This window comes from Myiozetetes cayanensis, unplaced genomic scaffold, assembly GCF_022539395.1.
Source record: "Myiozetetes cayanensis isolate MyiCay16 unplaced genomic scaffold, myiCay2020 scf3, whole genome shotgun sequence".
NCBI classification, from domain to species: Eukaryota; Metazoa; Chordata; class Aves; order Passeriformes; family Tyrannidae; genus Myiozetetes; species Myiozetetes cayanensis.
In genome coordinates, this window is record NW_026087521.1 from 45,139,143 (window position 1) to 45,163,706 (window position 24,564).

Here is a 24,564-nt window from a genome sequence, read left to right on the forward strand (position 1 = left end):
TCTCAGATGTTCACAAAATCACAGCCTTGGACTAGATATCCAGATTTTAGACATTTAAAGTTAAGTGAAACAAATCCTATCTTAAACAACTATGTAACCCACTCATGAGAGATCAGATTCACCATGAACATCAAGTGTATAAAAAAATCACCCCCAATTATATATATTTTGAGAAATATTATATCTTACCTCCTATTACTTTAACAATCCATATTCTACTAATTCATCAGCAGCAACTTGCAATAACCAAAGCAATCACCTTAAGAAAGATAGATAGATAGATAGATAGATAGATAGATGGAGGTAAAAACATCAGTGAGAAACACAAAAACCTTTATTATAGAAAATTTCATAACCTAGAGATTGCTCAGATATTGCTGTAGAGAATGCAGTGAAAATAAACACTTAATACCTTGGCACACCAAAGTGAATAAATTTTGGAGAACATCTCTATGACTTCTACATTACAAAACACATCAGTCCCATGCAAACTACTATCACTCCCTCCACAACAATGTTCAAAGGTACAAATTTCAGCAACAATTGACCATACATTATTTCAGTGTCCATCCCTATACATGGTACCACCCTCTCAATTTCTGTCTTATTCTACAGAAAGACTACTTGTTAGGTGAGAAACAATGAACAAGGTTGTCTCTGAGTTAAGAGTTGAAATTTGTGCTTTAGCCACATACACTACCAAGTCAAACTGACAGCAGTTACTGATCAAAGTGAAATTTTGTACGTGAGTTACAGCTCGTTAATCTAGCTGTACTCAAGAGCAGCCAGTCTACACGTCATGTATGTTTTCTACTGTTTTCTCATGAAAAGAAACCTTCAAATACCCATGAGAAACTTTTGGTCACTATAATCTCATTCAAAGTTCTAGTCGGGCCCACAAGCGGCTGCTTTTTGCAAATAGTTCAGTAGTCCACAACCAAAACTCTTCTGAAAAATCATTCCTCTTTCATATTGACTTAAAAATCGAGATGTTCAGGTAGGGCATAGGTTTCATGTCAGCGTATGCATACAACACCTCCTGTAGGCAGAAACATGATTATATACACCCTACAGCATGTGGATGAAGATCGTGTGAGAGGCCGAGTGAGTCGCTTAAGTCACCATGACCTTTTCACTGCTAATTTTCCCGACTCATGGACAGAGGAGCTCGGTCAGAGGAACAACGCTAACGGGTGCCACACACCAGAAAAAATAATCATTACCCTCCAACCATCCGTGGCTCAGGATCGCTGGTGGAAACGAAAGCAGGCAAACGTAAAGACTGGAAAGCCTAGCAGCGAGCGGGCTCTGAACTGTGCTCCGGGCTTGCGCCGGGCGATTCCGAACCGAGGAGCCCACGGTCAGCCCGCAGAGGCCGCAGCAGGCTGCTCCCGCAGCCGGAACGGCGGGCACAGGCGAGGGCGCTCTGGGACGAGCCGGGAGCTGCTCCGGCTGCGCCGCGACCTCCGGCCGGAGAGGAGCGCGGGGCCGGCGCAGAGGCCCAAGGGCCTCCCTTCGCCGCGAGGGGAAGCCCCGCGCACGCAGAAAGGCCTCGGTCAGCTCGGCGCCCTCTCACAGCCCAGCCCCGCTCCCACAGCACTGGTCCCCCGTTCACAGCCCGGCCGCCCTGTCACACCCCGGTCCCCCGTTCACTCTCCGGGCCGCCCCCCGCCCATCTCCCCCGCCGACGCCCCGGTGCCCCCCCGACACCCCTGACACCCCGCCGGGCGGGGCCGCTGCCGGCCCCAGCGATTTAAAAATGGCGCCTCTCACCTCCCGCCCGCGCCGCCGCCCTCCGCGGGCCCGCGGGGCGCGGGGCACGCTGGGAGCGTTGCCGGGGGGACGGCGGGGCCCGGACATGGCGGGCTGGGCCCTCACGGCGCGGGCGGCGCTGTCCCGCTCCGGGGCGCTGCTCTCTGTCAGAGAGAGGCTGCCACCAGCAGCTGAAATACTGTAGACACGATCTGCTCGTAAACATCCTCAATTCCGCTCTAAAGTCTGTTCGAAGCAGGAGATGGAACGTCCAGATCGGTGTTGACATTCCCCTTAGTAAAGTTAACAACGCTTCAATAAGAATTAAAATTGTTTTCAATTAATCAGTATATTAGAAGGTGGGTATTGCTGACGGCACACACAAATCGCCAAGGAAGAAGTGGAAAAAACCCCAAAAACAAAACACCCAACCAAACCCCAAATGCCACGTTTTCCAGCAGCTGGAGATCACAACTGCAGTGAGCTACCCCAGGGGTGGTGGTGAGCTCCCTTAATAAAGTGCCTAAAACACCTTACCGTCACTTCCACAGCTACAAATGGCAAGAGTTCCGTGCTTTGCTTCACGGTCAGCCTGACCGTGCAGGCTGATGTTGCTGTGCCATTTCACGCGTATGTTGTGTTAGTTGCCATCTTGGAGCTGAAATAACAGCAGTGTTCCATCTAAACCAATGTGCACCTACAATGAAATAAATAGCACTACAGAAAAGTACAATTAAGTAAAGTTTAATTTTTATTAAAAACGTGTTTTGATGCAATAGATGAAAAGTCATACTCCTAAATTCTAAGCTTTACAATGGAAAAAATCTTTCTAAAAAGTATTATGAAGTTGCATTCTCATTTTCTGTACCCAATTTGCTAATTTTATTTTTTCCCCACTATCAGCTCTACAAATATTAATGCTAACTAAGGTAAAGTAGAAGTCTTTCTCCCATGTACAGCTGCATCAATGGGAGTGGTAACATTGCATAGATTCTTTCCTTGGTTCTATTAGTGTCTGTTCATATCAGGATTATATAGCTATGATCTATTGGAGAACAATTAATTTATATGAGAAACATGCTAAATCACTCACTCTGAGCTCTGCAGACATAGCAAAAAAATTACAAAATCTAAAATCAACAGACAGGGTGTCTCTTGCCAGCTAATTTATGGAAAAATTATTGTGTAAATATTTCCAATCTGGAATCTTTTGCTAAGAGGATGACTCAATGGGATGGAAATAGGGTTACTTTTTTTTTGCCTCCATGTTTTTTACACTGATCAGAAAAGGTACTTGTTTCCTTCCAAGACCCTCTGAGTCAGGAAATTCTAATTACTCACCCAATAGCCTGCAGCCTTGAAGTATGGGTGGTAAAGATGCTCTCCTCTGTCACAGTGACCATCTCTCTCCATGTCTCATAGCGGTGTGAGAGGCAGTGCTGAAAACCTGCTCCTACCTCAGCTTGCTTTAAAAGCAGAGCTGTTGTAGTGACTCAGACGGGCTTGACCTGGGAATCTTGCAGAGTACAAAGAAAGAGAGAGAAAAAGCAAGAGTCAAGTTCAAGGGCACAAGGAGGAAAAGGCTGAAGGAAGGAGCAATAGAAAGCAGGGTTTATAGGAATGGAAGTGAGGCTTATGGACATAGCAGAAAGAGAAGAGGCCAAGAGATCATCAAGAGATGAACCTCAGATATCTCCCACAACATAGAGGGTTCTTTTGTGAAAATAGAAATTTATGCAGGTACAGATCTCAGTAATTTTTTTTTTTTTAAATCTCTTTAAGGGATACTTAAAATTCACTCTGGCTCAAGTAAAAGTAAAGAGTTTTCATTTAGAGACCTCACAGTTTTTGATCAACAGTATTAGAGATTATTTGTGTCCTTCTTTAAATGTCACCTTCTATTACATCTGGGTAGATCAACATTTCATAGAGCAGCAAGGTTCATCCTCACACAAAGAAAAGCAATATACAAAGAGATGTAAAGTATGTAGAGAAGCCCAGGAAAATATTTCAATGCATTTTGCAAATACACTCTTTGGAGGAAGATACTGTGTAAGCATGATCAGAAAAAGTCTTGAGTTTGAAAGCTCATTTAGACTTCCTTGCTGCCTCAGTTGAGCAAGCTGAAAATAGTTGCTAGATTACATAAATCCTCAAACTCCTGTAGGCCAGTGGCATATCTTAAGAGAAGATTTTGTTATGTACACATACTGCTGGTCGTACCTGCAGTTTAATCCATGCTTAGTCTATGTCACCTTGACCTGAATCCCACCTGAAGGATAGAGGCTAAGTGGGGCATTAATGTTGGGCCTACAAGCTGTGTTCAGCATATGAGTCAGCACAGCCTGAAAGCATCCAAATAGTTTCATTGTCCCGTACAATTGTGGCAGAGATGTCTGTGGGTAAATAGTGTGCTATTTGTGGTAGACAGTTAAAACTATACATTGTTGTGTGCAAAGTGCCTGAGAAAATTAGTATTTTTTGCATTACAAAGTCAAAAGATGGAACTGCTTTTAAGTGCCATAATGCTGTGGTAAGAGTCTTCCCCAGTTAAACTCAGAGGGCTTTTTACTGTTAAGCTCAGTAGGGTCACAATGCAATTTTTAGCACAAAGGACATCAGTAGATAAAAAAGCATAAGGCAGTTTACAAAGTCATTATTCAGACAAATATGTTGTATGGGACTGCTGACCACATAGGCATCGTGTTCTCTACTTTTTTGTTCAGCATGTACGTACAGTTTCTCATGCTGATCTTCTGTGTCTTTCCTTTTTCATCATGGATCTGTGACTAGAGCAGGGGAAAGGATGTTTCTCTGACAGGTACCAACTCATTAAAATGGTGTTCAACAGCAAAATACATAGAGAATTTATTAGGCTACAAGGATATTTCACATTTATATATATATTGTTCTCATATATTAGTCTTCAGTCCTGACTGTGCTTTCATTTCCATTAGACTGATTCCATTCTAGCCACACCAACTAAAGAGTTTTCCCAAATTTACAAACACACAGATAGGTAGAACCACACACTCACCAGCTGAAGGGTTAACGTGGTGAAATGCAAGTTCAATGCCTAAAGTTTCTGTCAAAAGCATGTCAGTGCTTCTTTCAGCAGCTCAGCACTGTCGAACTTCAAGTCCTAAGAAAGGGTATCATAGAATCATAGAATATGCTGATTTGGAAGGGACCCATCAGGATCATGGAGTTCACTTCCTGGCTCTGTGCAGGATACTCCAGGAATCATACCACCTGTTGTCCAAACACTTGAACTTTGTCAGGCTTGGTGCTGTGATCACTTCATGGGGAGGCCTGTTCCAGGGCTCAAACACCTTCTGGGTGAAAAACCTTTTCCTAATACCTAACTCCCCTGAGTCAGCTTCATGCCATTTCCTCGAGTCCTGTCACCCAGTCACCAGAGTGAAGAGATCAGTACTTGCGCCTCCGCTTCCCCTCCTGAGGATTTTGAAGACACAGTGAGGTCTCCCATCATTCTCTTCTTTTGTAAGCTGAACAAATCAAGTGACTTCAGCCACTTCTCATAAGGTTTCTCCTCCAGACCTCTCACCATCCTCATGGCCGTCCTCTGGACGCACTCTAATTGTTTAATGTCTCTTTTATGTTGTGGTGCCCAAAAACGCACACAGTCTTCAATGTGTGATGCTGCGCCACTGCAGAGCAGAGCAGGACAATCACCTCCCTTGACCAGCTGGTGATGCTGTGCTTAACAGGATGCAAGACACGGTTGGCCCTCGTGGCTGCCAGGGCACTGCTGACTCATATTTATAGGTCACCACCAACCAGGAGCCCCAGGTCCCTTTCCACAGCACTGCTTTCCAGCCTCTCATTCTCCAGTCCATACACATAACAACTGCCCCATCCCAAGTGCAGAATGTGGCACTTGCCCTTGTTGAACTTCACGTGGTTGGTGATTGCCCAGTCCTTGAATTTGTTGAGGTCTCTCTGCAGGGCCTCTCTGACTCCAGGGACTGAACAGCTCCTCCCAGTTTAGTGTCATCAGCAAAGTTATTTAGTATCTCTTCCAGTCCTGCCTCCAGGATATTAAGGAGATGTTAAAGAGAACTATGCCAAGGATGGAGCCTTGTGGAACCCCATTAGTGACTGGATACCAGCAGAACCTGCCATTTTACTGCTGTACCTTCCACAGCAGCACGAGCAGAGAAATAAGCACACGTGCATTCAGGAAGCATTTAGCACTAAGTTTATAAACTGCAGTGCCTGAACCAGCTAACTCAAAGTAGTTTCGGGTGTTCCAAAACAAGTCGCACTGTAATAGAAGATGAAGTCTTTGGTTATTGGAGTTATTTGGGGCATCAACATGAAGTATTTTCAGAGCACACTGCTGGTAAGGCTCATTTGTCTCATCCAGTGATTGCTAACACTGCACAGTGACCATTTTTTGGCAACACTTCTCTTTCTGTGCTAAGTTAAACAGCACCGTTCTGTTTTACTGCCTTTCTATTTTTGGGTGCTAAAGGAGTAACTGGGGTATGTTATGCACACTCCAACGCCAGAGTTTTGAACAACTCAGAGAACTGATGATAAGTGAGGTGCATTTTTTTATGTCTGGTTTGCCAGTATTAGCAGGAATTATTCAGCCCATGCTAGAAGTGGGCAAAAAGCTATTAGCGGTTGTGGGGGACCCTGCTATTTGTGAACAGAGTTAGCCTTAATATAGAACGAATTCCAGGCACCCATGTACAACCCAGCATGACAAGACCTTGGAAAGTCTGCAGGTGCCTCTACACCATTTCTTCAAATAGAAGAAAACAGGAAGTCCTGTGTGACTGCAAAGCAACACACTGTTACGGCACAGTTTCTGCTCTGTTCTTGGAATAAAAATAACATCATTCCCAATGGCTGCCAGTGCCAGCTGACGATACCCCTGCTTTATGAAAAATAAATGCAAATGTTTTGCTTTATGCCAGCTATGCTAAGTTGCATTTTTGGCACATGTGACCAGATTTCTGACAATAACATAAAAATACATCTTAGGTTTCTAATTCAGTTTAAAAAAAAAAAAAAAAAAGAAAAAAATCCAAAGTGAGTCCAACTGCTTGGCACAATAGCATGACACATTTGCATAGCATGTTTACACAAGCTCTGGAGAAAAGCAATGATGATAACTAATTTGATGTTTGCAGTTTTGCCATGTCACAGCTGTAAACGAAACTCAAACTACCAGGTTTTGGTCAAAACTGCAGCAGAGCAGAATGCTCAGTTTAATCATTTTAAAGCTGGGCCTTGTGCTCAACATATTAGCTTTGTCACTGTCAATTGAATAATTTGTTACTGACTGAGAAAGCAAAACTGATAGGGGTTTAAGTGTTCAGACAGTAAGTTTAAGAGACAATATTCATCAGCAAATAAATGTAAATATTTTTATTTAAAAAAATGTTAATGGCACCTTAGAGGCAGTCATGACTACACAACCAAATATACAAAAATTACATTTTTGTAGTTGCATCTTTGCACAGTGCTGCACAAAATGGAAATAATATGAGAAACATTGCAAGTCACACATTGAGACAATTAACTTCAGTCAATAAAAGCAGACAATTTTTGGTACATCTTGATACTACCAGACCCAGATTCCCTGGGTAAAACGAAAGGTGACTTTGTGCAAAACTTCCCAACAACAGTACAACTTAATATGCTACACATACAGCAAATCAACTGTACAAGAGAGCTTGACTAGGCCTCATGCAGTCTTTATATACAGCATCATCTCAGTTGGCTTTTTCAGGGAAAATAAGCAATTAGATTGACTAAAACAAAACTTTTCTTAGTCTTTTGCTGTTGTAATGTAAAATTGCCCGATTCTTTGTGCAGGATTCTACTTAGGATCAGAGAGACCATTCCAACTTTACCTGAAGACAAGCCCTTTATAATCTCTTGTACTTTAAAGGGAAACAATACAATTAATTAAGAGCATGTTCTGCCATGATGGTAAATGAAGAAAGCAGATAAATATTTGCTTGATTAAAAAAAAGAGGACAATAACTTTGCCTGATTGCTAGTCCTAGATGGACTTTTGGAAGTGATTAAATTCTGTTATCTAAATTAAAGTGTTTAATTACATTAATCTGTGTTTGCCTTCTGTTGTACCATTGAATTTGGAAGTAAAATGTCTTTATCACATTGAAAATGACCTTGGTTTCCCAAAACAAAAAGAAAAGCAAATAAAAAAAAATAGGTTTCATACCACGTAAATTAACCTCACGTAAATTAACCTTTTCTCTTTTCTTCCCCCCCCCCTAAATTTCTTCTTCATTGATTTTGATTGCAGAAAACACTGCCTGTGATTATGCAGTTAACATTTTATCAAACATAAGCCTGAATTGATATCTTTTTGAATAGCCACATTCAACTTCATGTGTTAAGAGTACTTGTTTATTATGTTGTTCAGTAGCTAATAATTACCTTGTAACCCTTATGATTACAAAACTGAAGCTTATGCTTACATTGGATTTGTCTAGCTTCAGTTCTAGCCAGTGGATCGTGTATTTTTCCTACAGCAAATTGTATTCACCTATTGAATTTCTATTCCCCAGATAAGCAGTTATGATTTGTTCAAAGAAAACTACTGGCTTTTAAATAACCTTCATGGAGTGCAGATATCAGATCTATATGTGATGGTCCTGCAGCAGAGGCACTGCATAACACAAGCATTATTAAACTAAAAGGCAGTGAGATTTTATAGCAGTTCTATAAGAATTCAGAACAAGTAGATATAACATCACAGGAGTGCAATAAAATGAGAAGTTGCATGAATGCATATAATGTAAAGCAGAACAGAGAAGAAATTTAAACTGGGGCTCATTCAGTCCCACCAATCACTAATTGGACATTCAAGAATAACAGACTTACAGTTGAAGCTAGCAGAGGGATCCACTCTACAAGTTTTAGAAAAAGCCTCATTTAGTGCTGAAAGCTGAAATGGGAGAAATAATGAAAATTGTGCTAACTTTCCTAAGAAATTAATCTCCAGAACTTTCTGAACAAAAAGCTGCCAACAGCCTATAGAACAGTATGAACAACTAATTGAAGGGCTTTTCCATCAGGAAACTGTGAAGTGAAACAATTGACTATCAGGCAGCACCAACCAAAGAAGACACTGCCTGGCAACGTTTTGTTGAGTAGGAGTGTTTTAGAGGCTCATGACAAGTAGGTGTAAGGAATATCCTAAGAATGTCTAATGTGTTGTATGAGAACATAAAAGCAAACTGTATCCTGACAGAACACGGTTAATTGATTGAGAAGCTGAACAGAGTTCTCCTTAAGAGGTCTTGCAATTCTTTGGGCTGACCTAGGCATACTTTTACAGGAAGCAGAGTTCTGACTGCAGGCCAGATATGTACACTCACATAATCACAGTCTGGGGGAGGAGTAGTGATGCAGATACTGAAGCTAATGGCACAGGCACCAAGCTGCTCTTATCTAACAGCTGGCTAGCCTGTCCCACCACATCCTGGTGCTGTTTGTATTTGTTCCCTGTAGGAAAAAGCAAGGAAGAACTTTTCTACACTGAAGCTGCCCAGTTTTAGGGGCAGCTAATGATTCACTGCAGCAAGAAAGAAAAAGGCTCATCTATCTCCCTTTTTGTCCTTGCTTCATACTCATGAGACCTTTCTGCCAGACCTTTAATCTCTAGATATGCAGAACCATCCATCTCTCACACCAGGTTTTTCTTCCACTTTCTTCCATTCTTGTGAACTAACCTGGCATATGGAAGGCTTCACCACAGACCAGTGTTAGCACAAGGCAGGATACGTAGGGATGATGGCAGAAGGGGAGACCTCTCCACCTTGGGTGGCTTCCACTTGGCAGAGCTCCTGGCACTGCAGCCTTACTCTGTGCTCAACTATAGCAGTTTCACTCAAAAGCAAGCTTTTGCCCTTCACTTTTTTATTGTATTATTTACTTGATATGTGCCACATCCTGCAGCAATTTAAACCCAGCAGGGAAAACAGAGAATTGATGTGCCCATTCATCAATTAGGGCTGGTTTAATTTACAAAACTAACATTATGCAGTCTTTTTATCTTTTTCTGTGGCCTCTGCCAGATGAAAAGATGTTAATATGGAAATGCAAGACCTTCCTGTTTCCAATTTGAACACAGTCAGATTCTATCAAGTGACCAATCTTTTGTAGAGCCATCAATTTTACATTCTACCCTCATTTTACACTGAGGTTGTCTTCCAGAATTGCAATAGGATGCCCCTGGAGCAGAGGCCTTCACAGTCCCAGGCTGTACGACACCAGCTTCCCTTGTTATAAGAAAAATACACCTGACCTTGAGACTACCTGATGTAACACTTTTAACTACATAAACTAGCACTGGAAGGATTATCTCTTTAAACATATAATCATGCAACAGGCAAAGGAGTTTTTCTTACGTAAACATTATTAACACGTGGCATTCCTTTCTTGCACATCTAACCTTCTGAACCCATTTAACAAAATGTGAAACACACTGTTTTCTCAAGAGGCCAAAACAGAAGGTGGCTGGGCAAGCTGAATAGAAGAACAGAGATTAGAATAAATACGGCAATAAAACACTGTGAAAAGTCACAGCATTTTCAGGATCAGAACCAGGAGTCTTGTTTGTTTGGTTTTGGTAATGGATGTATAACCATGTGACTAGGGAAAAGAGGGAGCGGGAAAGTCATAGGGCTGATTAGTAAAATGGGTGGTGGAGTTTAGGAAAAGACTTCAGAAAGGAAAGGGCTCTGAATAGAAGTAAATTCATTAGCTAAAGAAACGGAAAAAAAAATGAAAAAACCCATTATATGCCTTTTCAAAATGAAGACAGGACCACAATGTAAGAAAACCATGGAAAAAAACAAGAAGATCTGAGGATGCACCAAAAGCAAACAAAAACTCACCAAGGAAAACATTTTCTTGTGATGTTAAAGTCAGGAAAAAGCTGCTTCTTTTTAAATTTTTCTAACAGTATGGAAGGGACTTTCCTGTGAAGATAAGTTTATGAGTTGCCTCAGCAGAAGCAGTGCCCTCAGTCTATCTGCTGGCTGTAAAAGGAGGCTAAGTACAGATATTTGGAAGGTGGGGGTGAATGCCTGTTGCAGTGCACACAATACAGTGACAAAATGGGTTAAGAGACATGGGAAGAAAGTCTCCCTGAACTGAACAGCAGCAGAGCACATGTGGCAAGGAAGGCAGAAAAGTCTTCTGCGTAACACAATACATCTTTCCTTCTTCAGGGGATACCAGGAATACGGGAGTAAAGAGAAAAAAAGAAATAAAAAAAAAGAAAAGAATAATGTATTTATATAATCATTCTTCCTGACACAGTCAGGGATAAACCAAATCGGCAACTCTGGGCTCTTAAAAGTCATATTTCTCTCAGCAGGACTTTTGCTTCCACTCCACCAAGCTCTGAGATGAGGTAGGGCTGGGTTAGGATAACATGGGTGTGCCTGACCTGATCCAGCTCTGATGCCTGCAAACCAGCACAGTGCTTCCTGAATTCTCTGTTCAAAGATGTAGCACATATAAAGAATTCTTTAAAAATAATTTAAGTGTTTTAATTGAATTTTCTAATTGCTGAGTCATATTATTATTTATGAAGTTAATTCTATCCTTTCTTCAGTTCCTGAAACCACAAAAAGTAACTATTCACTGTTAATCCAGTCATGGTAATATCTCAAAGTTCTTCCCCTGCCTCTCCCCTCCCCCCCTCCCTTTCCTCAGAATAAGGTCCTCACAACTTCTACACCAAATATTGCACTTGATTAAAAACAAATACACACACCGAGCAATCCTCTCCCTCCCTCCTGTAATACCAGCATAGAAAATACTGTAAAAAAGAAAATCTGTCATGACAATTAGTTTCACAGTTAGTAACACTCAACATCAAATAACTGGAGACACTATCTTTTCATTTAATGGAGAGTGGAGAAAAAATCTTGTCATGGTGGTTTGTTTTGTGGTGGGTTTTGTTTGTTTGTTTTTAATAAAGATCTTGTTTTACATCATGGCTGAAAGCCAAGCAGATTTCAGGGACATTTTTTTTGCAGTTCTTAAATCAAGCCAAATAAATTCCAGTGAGAAAACAAACCCAACCCTGTCTCCTAGTAGTAGTACTGCATGTTAATACATTATTTTCAGGAATGTTTGTCAAGAGAGTCTGCAGTTTGTATATTTACAGAAGTTTAACTCCCTGCTCCCCTAAGAAGCTGTTCCCCTCAGGTTTCTGCCACATTCTTTAATCTGACACAAGAAAGAAATCCACTGTACCCGGCGTCCCGCCACCTACAGGCTTTGCATTGAGTTAGAACACCCCAGCAATTCAGTGTAACAAAGGTTAACTCAGTGATGCCTTTCCGTGTACCTCTTTCCCCCTGCAGGTTACAAGGGTTGAAGCGAGTGCTTTGGTAGGGATAACAACCACCAGCTACTTGCTTCTTTACTCCTTTACAAAGTGGTCTGGGGATCTTATCATTCCATTCAGTCCATCTTTGGAAGTCTTATGCCACATGTACATGTTTGCCAATTGTGATAAGGAACAGTGCCAGAATGAACAACTGCTAACTATGGTCAATAGTGGTCATTACTGGTCTAATTTACAAACTCTGTGCAAAAAGTTACTACCAGAAGCATTGAGTTTCATTGGTCCTGAAAACTAGAAACTCCATATATAGACACTCATTAATTTAGAATCAAGAACTATTAATACATATGACAGCATAATTTGGCTTGTTACTTCAGTGGGATTCAGAGAGAAAATTAACTTATCAGTCTAACAGGGCTGATACACATTATGATACTCCCTCCTGTCACACTCTTTGCGCTCCAGCCTAGTAAAAAGCACAGCTGACACTTGCAGTTGCTGGGATCCCTCCCAGACCATCATACCATCTTTTGTGGGTGTGGGTTTGTCAAGTGGAAAACCTTTTGGATTAAGGCAGAAGACTGACTTAAGTGAGCAGTTCATCACAGACATAGCCAGTTAGACAAAATCAGATTGAACAACTGACTGCCAGCAAGTATGCTTTTATGCATTTACACCAGAATTTGTACACACAGTGCTTAAAAAACAGGGAGGGGGAAAAAAGGAAAAAAAAAAAAAAGGAAAAAAAAAAAGTCCAGCAGCTTCATCTTGGTATAATCATCCTTTCTATGGCACAAATTATATGATCCCAGTTTTTACAAAATATTGCCAGCAGCGTCACTGCGAAAAAAGTGCAGATGATATGAAAGCGACTCTTCATCATAGGAGCAATGAACTTTGCAATAGTAGAAACACACACTAAGATGACAGTCATGAAGGCCAGGATAACATTTATACATTTCCCCAGGAGCACTTTGGCATTAACTGTTTCAGACTGCTGTGCTTGCTGTTCCTGCTGATGGAGCTCCAGTTTGGACACCCGGGTCTGGCATGATTCCAAGGCTTCCTGGAGACAGAAAATAAGAATAAGGGCAGCTGTATTTCCATTCAACACTTCTTCATGTTTTAGCTGCTGAGCCATCCATCAGATAGATTAGATGTGTAATTTATTATACACTGCTAAAATTTCAATGAACTGTGAACTTTTTTTAAAAAGTGCATATGTATATCTGCATCAATGTATCACTGCCTGCTCAGGCATAATCAAGTCTAACAACACTGTCCACAATGTAGTTTTTACTCTTTTCATGCTTGAGAAAAAGCATCATAACTCTAATGTTCATGACAGATGTTTGCTGTATATACTGATGAGATAAAGTATTGGGAAAGATGTTGCCATAGCAACTAGCACTGCGTTAGAACAGCAACAAAATTAGTTTCTTTGTATATACTATGCAAAACATTAGGGTGGGTTTGCAATATTAATTAAATCTACTTTGCAACATGTAACATTTGTTTTACATCACCTTTATGGGCTACATTTTTTTTTCTCTCAAAGCCACCCATTGTACAATGTTGGGCTTGAGTCCTCGGTAAGATCTGACCTTCTCCCTCTGTCAGTGTGAAGGCTCATTGATCCATAGCCAAGTGGACAGTGGAGACAGTGAAAAACCTGTGGTGGTGCTTTTATGGGATTCTCTTCCATATACTCTATTCCTCTTCACAATTTGTTCCAAAGAGAGCAGGCCTTTCTCTTCTTCTTGAGGGTGGATTAAAAGTGGTCTTTGAGTAAAATGCGTTCTAAGCCACTAACCCACTACTTAAGCCCTCCCAAAGTGAAACATAGAAAAATTTCCAACTGCTTCTCTTATTTGCCAAAATGCCACTTCTTGCTGGAGCTGGGATTTGGGCACCACTATGTACCATGGTGGAAGGCTATAATTAAACGAGATTGATCAATTTGACATAACCTTTTATCCCTGTGTGAAAGCGAAAACTGATGTTCCAGCATCCCTACTTCTTTCCCCACTCTCAAACTCCAAACATTTTCCTTGCACTGGCAGGGGCGCTCACCTGATGACATAGTAAGCTGTTTCAACCCAAACCTCTTGTATAAACACACAGAGAGTTATTAACTTTCTCTTGCTGGGTCAGTTCTCTGTTGTTTTAGGAAGTTGAACTGGCTTACCATGTGACCAGCCAGGCACCAAGGTCACTGCAGAGCACATGGCACAGCACCTTACACGAGACTGCTTTCTTTCACTGCTCTAGGAATTAGTTCTACATATATATTTATAAAGACAGTTCTTAATGGGTGGCACACAGTCCCTTATGGTTCATGGATGCTCTCCACTACACACTGAAGACCTTCCCTGGTACTTCTTCCACTCTGACTGTAAGTTATTATCAAATTATCTTGTACTGCTTTAGAGAAAGTCCAGCTGCAAAAGCCTGATTGATACCTGCAGCTCTTCACTGAGAGGCTGAGCATGGCTTTAGAAATGATCTGCACATCCTTTAGCGACAGAGTTGTTACTCAAAATATTCACAGCTTAAATGCTTTCACTCTATGTTAGCTTAATTGCCAACCCCACCAAAGAGACAGGTTTAAATAGGCAATGCTGTATAAAGATAAAAGAATCAAGGTTTTATCAATGTAGCACTTCAATTAGTTTTAAAAGTCTCTGAGACCTCCCCCCACCCCCGAGGATTCTGCTAACAAGTTAGTGAACAGCTCATAGCCCTTCTACCGGACAGCTCAGGCCTCATGTTTTTACATCCTCAAGATACCTTCACAGAAAGGAGTCCTCTTTTCTTTAAATCTATCAGAGACCTTTCTTCTTCAAACCTACAAAGGAATCTATGATGTGCTTAGATTTAGTACATCTTTTTCCCATCCTGTTCCCTGGAGCTTCCTAACTCTCACACCAGTTAGGAAACTGTGATCATCCTCCTGCCTGCAGGTTCTGTGTTTAGAAATGTGAGCACAGAGGTATACAGGACAGGTTTTATGTTCTTTTAACATCTGAGGCAATATAAAGACAGTCTTTGAGCATTCCTCATTTGTTCATGAATAGGTAAGGCATAACAATGTTTTCACCATTTTTCACCACTTTCTCAGACTTCAGGTAGAAATATCATGCATTGTGTAAGTGCTTATATTGTATATAAATATTCAAGTATGTAGCTACATGCCATCAGAACAAACTTGTAGACATTATTACTGGCTCTTGACTGAAGCCAGACATAACTACAACTGATCACTAAGGTGAACACACTCTACAGTTTTAATTATAGGGGTTGTTGTGATCATGGCTTAAAACTCTTAAATTATAACTAGCAAATCTACAAGTCTATTTATCAATTAGCTCTCCTACTTTTTACCTGAAGCTTAATTTATAATAAACCCTGCCAGTGATGAGACTACTTATTGGAGAATGTCTGAACAAGAAGTTTATGTTAGGGCATCGTCAAAGGTGGTATTTTACATAATAAAAGGAGACTTAATTCCTTCCTCCTCTGGTGCAAGAAATCAAAACAGACCATTCTTCAACCACAAGTCTGCCCAGGCTACATCATCAATTCCAGCAGAAAAAATTCTGAATCCAGTGAAACAAATGAAGACTGACATCGATTTAATATGCTGGGTTTTCACCGTAAAAGAGACAAAAGATGGGCTTAAATCTTTCCCCTGATTCCTTATTTACAAAGATGTAGAAAGATGTAAGTGTTTCATGGTACAAGACTTCCACCAAATATTAGAAGTTTATGGTAAGGAAAAACTTACCTGAACATCTCGTGATCGCTCATATGCCTGATATGCCACTTTCTCCTCTATGCTGGCTAGCTCTTGTTTCAAGTTTGCTGTCTCATGTTGATGAAGATCAGTGAGGTCATTTAACTGGTCCTCCAATCTTTCATATCTTATTAGGAAAAGAGGACTAAGTTTAGTGCCTTCTATTCAAGAAATGCTAAATCATGAAAACAATTACACATTTTAAAAGGTAATTTTTCAGTGTACTATGAATTAATCTGACTAGCATTACAAAACACATAAAGAAATCAGTAAAAACTTTGCAAACTCTCCATAAGCATTTATTCAGCAACCTGAAAGTCTTTTTTCAGTGTTTGTTGCTTGCAGTGGGTGTTAAGAAGCAAATATTTGTACATCACTGGAAAATTATATGAACTATAAACAGTGCCTAAGGATCTTCAACTCACATTTTTCCATTTTTCACTCTTCATTTAGACAAGAAGATATGGTTTCATAAGTAAGTTTGAGCCAGTTAACAGCTAGCCAGTATTGACAAGAAAAGTATGTTCTCTCTCAAACACAACTGCAAGGTCCTGCCATTTGTGTACAGCCTGTTCAGGCATTTGTCTGCACAGCAAATCAGTTCAACTAAATCATCAGGAAACTAGACATTTTTTTGGTGAGTTTGTCATTTGATTTAACACACAAACAGGCAAACACTGCAGTCAGCACAAAAATAATGGAGGCAAAATTGTCTTGCTGTGGAAATGGATGGTAGAAGGCTTAAGATCTTAATGGCAGTTAGCTGTCAGAAAAGGCCATTGTCTTCCCCTCAAACCAAGTCCTGAGTTCACCAGGCCATTTCCATTGTTCTTTCCTCCCTTATGTTACGTGTGATACCAAGCCTTTCCTTGTATGTCAAGAGCTGTAAACAAGGGAAACATTTAATATTGCACTTTATACGGAGTTTCTGCCCACTAGCATAGTAAAGACTTCAAGAATCGACTGTCACAAGCGATAAGACAAATGGGATACAGGTACAGCAGGTGTAAGTCCTCTGTAGAACATATCTTCTCAGAGTAGATGATAAAGGAATTAATTGCCAAGTAACAAATGCAAAAGGAAGTTGTGCTGGAGTACTTAAAATACCATCTCACAGCTGTGTATTACACCAGGGTACAAGGTGACATTGCATCCACAAGATAGCAATGTGTGTGAGAAGTATTTGGACAAGGTGAGAAGTGTTTGGATCAGGAATCAAGGGTATACTTATCAGCTGTAAGTCAGTTCTGCTACACTACAGACTGATTAGCTTTTTGAGTCACAACAGATGAGAATCCTTCCAACAGTTACAAAACAAGTGGCAGTGAATACTCCTATACACAGTATTCACATAATTCACAGTATGACAGAGGAGAGAGTTTTCTGACCAGCCTTTGACAAAAAGCAAAGGACCACCACATAATTTTTGATAGGAAATATTAATGTTCTATGTGTATTTTCAGTCACTGGAAGGAGTGGAACATGTTGGTACCAGATATTGATTGGAATTATTTTTTCCTCTTGCTTCTGAAATATCTCTCCCCCACACACACACACATGCACATACACACACTTTCCAAATAGCTCCTATATCAGTTCAAAAGTAATTTCAAGAGAACAGTTAAATAAAAATACCTAAATCTTTCCTCTTGTAACATCTGAGAAATAAAGCCATAGTCTCTTTTAAATTGTGTTTTTAAATTCTCAATATCGTCAGCTAATTGGGACTGTGTCTCCTTGATTTCCCTTAGTTCCTCCAAAATCATGGAAAGCTTTCCTTGGCTGTCCAGGGCACTTGCCACAGCAGGACTAAAGGAAGTATTCCCGTTACTATCTGCTGATCCAGAGGTCCCACTTGAGCATTCATCATCACTAACATATTTCGGTTTGGCAACAATGGTGGCACTGCCCCCATACGTTCTGGAACTCGTTTCTGGCCGAAATTCATCCAGGGTATTTTTGAGATGAGCAATGTTGTCTGCACTACCAAATTTGTTTCTGATCAGGTTGGCAAACTCTCTAGACTTGCTGAAAACAAAGACAGGTGGTGTCAAAGATACACCCGGCACACCCGACTTGCTGCTCTCTGCTCCATGCCCAGTGGTACGAGACTTTCCATGTTGAATATCTTTCAGGTTATCTTTGGAAGTATCCTTGGTAGTTTTGGAAGATCCATTTTGTTCAATGTCCTTGAGCTTTTTGTGATACTGTTCCAATTTTTTCTGCAGCTGGGCAATGGAGTGGGCAGATTTCTGGTTCTTTTTCTCAAAGACTTGTTTAATGCGCCCAGCCTGCTGCTTGTCTGCACTGTTTACCAGTTTCAAATACTCAGCCACGTTTCCATCTCGAGCTGTTTGTTCAACCTTGATTTGCTCTGTAACCTTGAGGATTTTCTGTTTTAAGCTATCTGCACTCAGTTTGACTTTGTGAAACTCTAGGACCCCATCTGGTACATCAAAGTTCAGGTTGGTATCAGAACCTCCACGGCGAATGTTAAGCGGTAAACTCAGGGTATTCATGTCATGTCTTTCCACCTGAGAGAAAAGAAAAAGAGATAAATGGAATTTGAATTCTATTTTTTAAAATCAAACTTCCAGTTTCCTTTTCTGTGTGTAATTATACCAAGTACACAATATAAAGTAGTTTACAGTATCAAAAGAGAATAATTTTTCTTGAAATTAAGAAGCATTTTTCTTGACTTCCACAGGTTAATAAGCAGCCCAAGGAACTGCTTGTCTCTCTTAAAATAGAAGCAAGATGAATTAGAGAGAAAATTATTCACGTATAGAGCTTTTCAGAATAGTTCACAGTTTTTCATAAAATGAGAATAACACCTAGTTAGGAAGGGCTCCTAAATATATTATTTATTATTAAGAGTTTCGAAGAGATCATGACTAATAATCAATCCATTTCTTGTCTTAGAAATCATCAAACACTAATGAAGACATAAGCAGATTTTTCCCTCTACAACAGCTCTATACTGTTCAGTATATTTTCCCAGGGTAAATGCCTTTTTTGATACATCCCATTCAAATTCCTCTCACAATTCAAAGTTTTTGCATAACTAGCTGAAAGCTCTTGGAAATTTAGTATGTGCTTCAATCTGCAAGCAGCTGCTAGCTTTTAAAGCAGAGAGCATGAAGAAAGAATTGGCCTGTATTTGGTTTTCCATGCTTGATGAAGATGCTCAACAACTAAGTTTATCTTAATAGCAAATTCACTGAGCGGGATTTACAGAAAGAAACTCAGGAAAGAAAACTGCGTTCAGTCAGGTATAGGATCCATACACCTTAACAATGCCCTCCAGAAGCACAACAAAAACAATTAAACAACTCGTTTACAACACTGATGTAACAGATTATTCACCTTTCTCAAGAGAAAGGCAAGATAGCCTGATACAAAACATAAGAAGCGTTTCCTTAAATGAGGTCAAAGTCATGGAAGAGGCACGACATAAGAATGACCTAACCACAATAACTTCATCCCTATTATAATCTTGGTTTAGCCTCTGTGACATACAAGGTGCATTTCAACAAAGCTGCCACAACGCTACACCTGTAGAGACTGCTCAACAAATGCTCCAGCCATAATGGGTTTTCAGGGTTTTAACACCAGAGGGAACCAATACAATTTGCTCGGGTAAGACCATTGCAGAGAGAAGGCAGAAGCTTTAATAAAGTATCATTTAAAGATGCATTTGTGAAACACTTTAGCTACTCTTCATTTCAAAATGTCTGAGATACTATGTTAAAAGTTTGATTTCCAATTACAGTGTTTATTATTATCTATACTACCTAAGACAATGAAGCCAGACCCATGTGTATGTGTCCAGTGATCACCATTCAATCTTTTTCTTAAAAAAACAAAACCAAACCAAACCATAAGACCACCATTAAGTATTGTTTTAAGGTTTGTTCTCCTTGAAAAGTTTGGATGGCTCTCCTGGAAATTCTCTCAAGGTTTCTTATATTGTCCTTAAAACACAAGCTCAGTAACCAGATAAGGTGTCCTACTGTTAATAACATTCATCTTGCAGAGACTGATCAGGAGAACAATTCTAGCTCCGTGCCTATCATGATGGGGTACAAACACAGAGGGGGTAACACAGATATAAATCTGGATCTGCACCAGACCATTTCAGAGACAAGATCATCTCTATTTCTCCTACTTTATATTCTTTTCCTTATAGATTACCAAGGATTACAGTGGAGTATTTTTCTTGCTTTTTCTTTTGCTACTGCACCGCTCAGGGCATAAACCAGGTAACATAAAAGTTCATATTCACCCATATCTCAGAAAAATAGACACACGAAAAATGAAAACTGAAAGAGTTCTGGAACTGACAATTTCTTCTGGAGAATATTGGTTAATGATGACCTTTAAGACTCAGACTCTATTCAAAGGAATAAACCAGTGCTGTAGCCTAACAGATCTGCACTTTAATTATTAAAAAGAAGTAAAAATATATTTTATAAATATATCAAATTTTTATATTATTTAATATCACTAATCACACATGTGTTGCAGAAAATCTACTTTATTGTTGACATCTTAGTATTTTAGTATTTGCACAGATATGACACACATAGATGGCATTCTATATTCACGGTGATATCTAATATAAAGACTGCAAAACCCACAAGTGTTACTTTTTAACATGATAACACTCATAATACTGTTGCAGTAGCTAAAAAATGCCTCTAATATAAGCAAAAATAGTTTGATATTGGACACTTGTAACTTTCCAAAGGCTCAGACAGCAAAGAAAAACAATAAAGGTAAATAGCTGAAAAGTTTAGATACCAGATCTCTACCCCATATTGCACATATTTATGTAAATGGACTATCGGGATCTAGACAAATTCAGTACAGACAAACAGCTCAGTATAAAACAATAGTTTACTGAAACAACCTAAAACATTTTTGAATAATCTTTGGCACAAAATGATACTGTAATAAGTCACTGCATTGTATACACACACGAGAAAGATCCATCACTGATGTCACTCAGGACAAGCTGTACATACTTCCAAGAATGGGTGGGTCTATCTCTAACCTTTACACAGCAGTAAGTGTTTACTTCCTTAGTACAAAATAGTCTAAAAATGTATTGTAATAATTGGATACAAGCCCAAATCAGATCCCTTCCCTCTTATGTCCTCTCCCTCACTTGAGTCTCTATTGGTCAGCCTTCTGTGCCTTCCTGAAACTCCAAGGCCAAAACAGCAATAGAGATAAAAAGAACAATAGCACTGAGGGAATACATCTGCTAAAAGCTGCCTTGCTTTTGGAAACGAGGAAACCAGTTAGCATGTAGCAAATCTGCTCCTGACATGAGTAAAACCAATCATAAGGTCAGTTCAAATTCAGTAAACTTTAGAAAATAATTGTGTTTAAAATTGCAAAACACTGCTAGCAGTAGGGTTTTTTACTTACTGGATTGAGAGATCACCAAGGGTATGGAAGAATTATAACCAATACATTTCTCTATCTGATTGTATTTGGACAAAATGGCAGGTGTCCTCTTGCCATCATTTTGCAAAGCTGGGTCAAGAAACAGAGGCTCTTGAAATTCTCTGTTGACATAATGCACCTTTTTGTTGGTGGGTGGGGTGGGTTGTTGGGGTGGTTTTTTTGGTGGAAAGGGGCTGGTTGGTTGGTTTTTGTGGGGTTTAAGTTTTTGGGTTTGTTTGGTTTGGTCATTTTAAATCAGTAGCAAGCAGACACTGGAGGACTCAGGTATCTCTAAACAAGTGGCCTGTCATCTTTCTTCTACCTTGATGAGGTAGAACGGTCTTGCAAAGATCCATTCGTGATTGCTTTATAGCTCAACTCTAATGCTATCCCAAGATATCAGCTTTCCGTCTCCAAATCCTACCCCAAATCCTTCTTGCTGCAACGGCCTCATCTTGACATGAGAATAATTAGCTTGCATTTCCTGCTGTATCCTGCCTAGTTCTTTATACTGAGCAGAAGACTGTCAGTAGGAGTCCCGAGATGCTTCCTCATCCCTGCAGGGACTGGCGCACTCTCCTGTGATGTGGTCTGAAATCCTCCCACATGCAGGAGATTGAATGCACATCTCCCTCAAACTGTGTGAGTGCTCTTCCAGCTGTGCTATGGGAAGCAATGATGAATGCCATCCACGTCACTGTTCTTTTTGTGACTCCTGGGTCACCCAGTGTCTGAGAGAACCACCAAGCTCTCAATAATAAAAATGCTGAGAGACTGATTTTCTTTTTTATTTTTATTTTTTTAAGATTTTCATTGTGGTTACCAAGACAAAAAAATATACATACAGAATATAAAAAAATATACATACAGTAGCAGCCCCAACAGTTAAAATAGACCAGCCATCTTTTCAGAGGTGAGAAGCACTTAAAGCAGAAAGAATCATCATACATCTCTCCTATGACAATAATTATTAGGGAGCAGGGGATTAGCAGTAGATGAAAGGCAGCAGTCCTGAGACAAATGGTACCACCAGGAGGATAGCACTAGCTCACAGTCTGAGAAGATACTAGAAATGTGCCTGGGATCTGTCTTCTAGGAAAAAACTGGGAACTGGGATAGCCACAGCTGATGTCAGCATGAAAGAAGAAACCTGGAGCTTGGAGAGAGACCACTGCACTTTATGGGGCAGTTCACATATGCACTTTGCTACAACCCAGTTGAGAACTAATAGTAATGTTTGTGCTGCTGAAATACTACCTTTTAAGAATAGTTATTTAGGAGTAAGAACAGCAATTTAGGAGTAAAGCAATTCAGGCTCCCTGCCTGTATCAGTCAGGTGCCACAGATGACTAGATAGGTAACTCTCAGTGGTAAAGCCCCAATCCCCTTTCCAATCAAACAGATTCCTGGATGCATGGCCATGCTGTTCATGAAACCCATTCCAAGCCAAAGTCCAGAGCTTCAAAAGGGATAGCAGAATAACTGCCTGGTGAAATGAATATGGGTCACTCCTAAAAACCCTTCATTCTGCATGAATTGGTGGGTTTTCTCTCTGTCTTAAATGGTAAGTGGAGGGCTGCATAAAAGGTAGCCTGTCATTCATAGAGAAGCACTCAGAGCACAAAAGTAATCAGAAAACTCAGTCACAGAAGGATAAGGATTTCACTGGCATCATAATGATCCACATGTTTTCTCACTTAACTGTCTGCAAAAGCAGACAAAGGTCAGATTTGCAGGCCCTGCTAACAATGAGCCCAGAGCACTAAAGGACCCATGTGCCCCAATGCCACAGGCAAGATTGTTGGAAAGGGATTTCACATTGGCAGGATCTGCTGAACTGGTGAGAATATCATGCTTAACAGTCTGTGCAGATTGGCCATCATGTCCTCTTGTTGGAAAATACTAAGCAGACCTAGGAGGTTACTTCTTCCCCAAAGATTCTGGGTGGGATCCATTTGGGAGAAAAAAATCCATAGTGAATAGAGCACAGAGAGCATGCAGCCCAGCCTAGTGCAGCCCATATCTCATGGCTGCTCAGATGAATCACTTCCTGTATTCCACTGACTGCGTCAATGGCTCTCCCCTAACACTTAAGAGATAAGCCAGCTATGTTCAGGTATCAAACTGAACTCTACCGTTTATTTCATAGATTTCTTTTACACTCTTTTAAAAAGTAGATGAAAAAAATAACAGAGAAGCATTTGCAACAAACACAGAGTCATTGACTTGCATATATGCACCAGGCTTCAGAAAGCAAACACCTCTGGGTTGCCTCACTAACAGAAGCAAACCATGAAAACAAAGTGATCTACACATTTAAATAGGCTCAGTTTGCAAGTGGTTCTGTCTTCTTCTTTCTCCAAACAACTTCACTACTATCACCAGACACAGCTGTGCAAGCTAAACAAAAAGTTACAACAATCTAAGTCTATTTGGAAAGAGTTGTGGACAGGTATCTGATGAATGCTTAAAGAAAGAATCCCATAAGGAGCATACAAAATAGGATTAAGGCAGCTTTAAAGCTTTTAGAATATAGCAATAGCAAGAAAAATAATCAGGAGCAATTCTCTTTTTTGTCAAGAAATATTTTTAAAGAGCTGCTTTATAGTAATATCTAGAAGTACCTACACTCAGAACATCATGCTAATAATCATGCAGAAGTTGGAGAGTATAGAAATGGAGAAGGACAGCAGACCCTGTTTCTACCTTTTAGTGGGGAAATGGGAGATTCAGGGTGATTTTCTGAGACCACCTGGCAAATGCTGATAGAGTCAAATAACACAGAAGGTGATTCTTTTATCATCAACAATTCCTCTATCACCTACCAAAAACACAACAACAACAACAAAACAACAACCAAAAAACCCCACAAAAAACCTTAAACATTAAAGCTGTAAGTATTCCAGAAATAACCTTTTCTCTAATTTCTAGTTAAAGGAGTGAGCTAAGGCTAAATTATCTAGGTTATGGCTTGTGTGTAAATAAGTATTTAAATATGGTACTATTTCAGATTAAATCAATGGGAGAAGAGAACAATAGGGGGAAGAGGCAGTTTTCTGCTTCATTGCTAACACCGGTTCCTTCAAAACCCAACAACATCCACTGGAAAGTCAGTGATAGTGTCACCACTCACATTCTCAACTTTTAGTCCTGTCTCAAACTGTTCAGCAGTATAAAACTGACATAA

The 24,564-nt window shown here is 40.1% G+C and overlaps 2 protein-coding genes across 11 annotated transcripts in view; both read right to left on the reverse strand.

Moving 5' to 3' along the window:
* Window positions 1-1,801, reverse strand: part of CEP83 (centrosomal protein 83) — a 29,926-nt gene extending 28,125 nt beyond the window's left edge. For 2 of the 6 annotated variants that reach the window (XR_007629911.1, XM_050323508.1), the window contains exon 1: window positions 190-1,316. The gene's annotated coding sequence lies outside the window, so the exon portion shown is untranslated. Of the gene's footprint in view, window positions 1-189; window positions 1,320-1,773 lie in introns of those variants that run through there. The other 4 variants (XM_050323507.1, XM_050323504.1, XM_050323505.1 and 1 more) reach the window with 3 other exon arrangements.
* Window positions 1,802-7,140: 5,339 nt separating this feature from the next.
* The window catches only part of TMCC3 (transmembrane and coiled-coil domain family 3), a 152,331-nt gene continuing 134,907 nt past the window's right edge, over window positions 7,141-24,564 (reverse strand). For all 5 annotated transcript variants that reach the window (XM_050325409.1, XM_050325410.1, XM_050325412.1 and 2 more), the window contains exons 2-4: window positions 17,559-18,457; window positions 15,915-16,050; window positions 7,141-13,193 (exon numbers count right to left, since the gene is read on the reverse strand). In XM_050325409.1, the coding sequence (XP_050181366.1) occupies window positions 12,891-13,193; window positions 15,915-16,050; window positions 17,559-18,457 (1,338 nt within the window). In that variant the 3' untranslated portion in view covers window positions 7,141-12,890. The remainder of the gene's footprint in view (window positions 13,194-15,914; window positions 16,051-17,558; window positions 18,458-24,564) is intronic.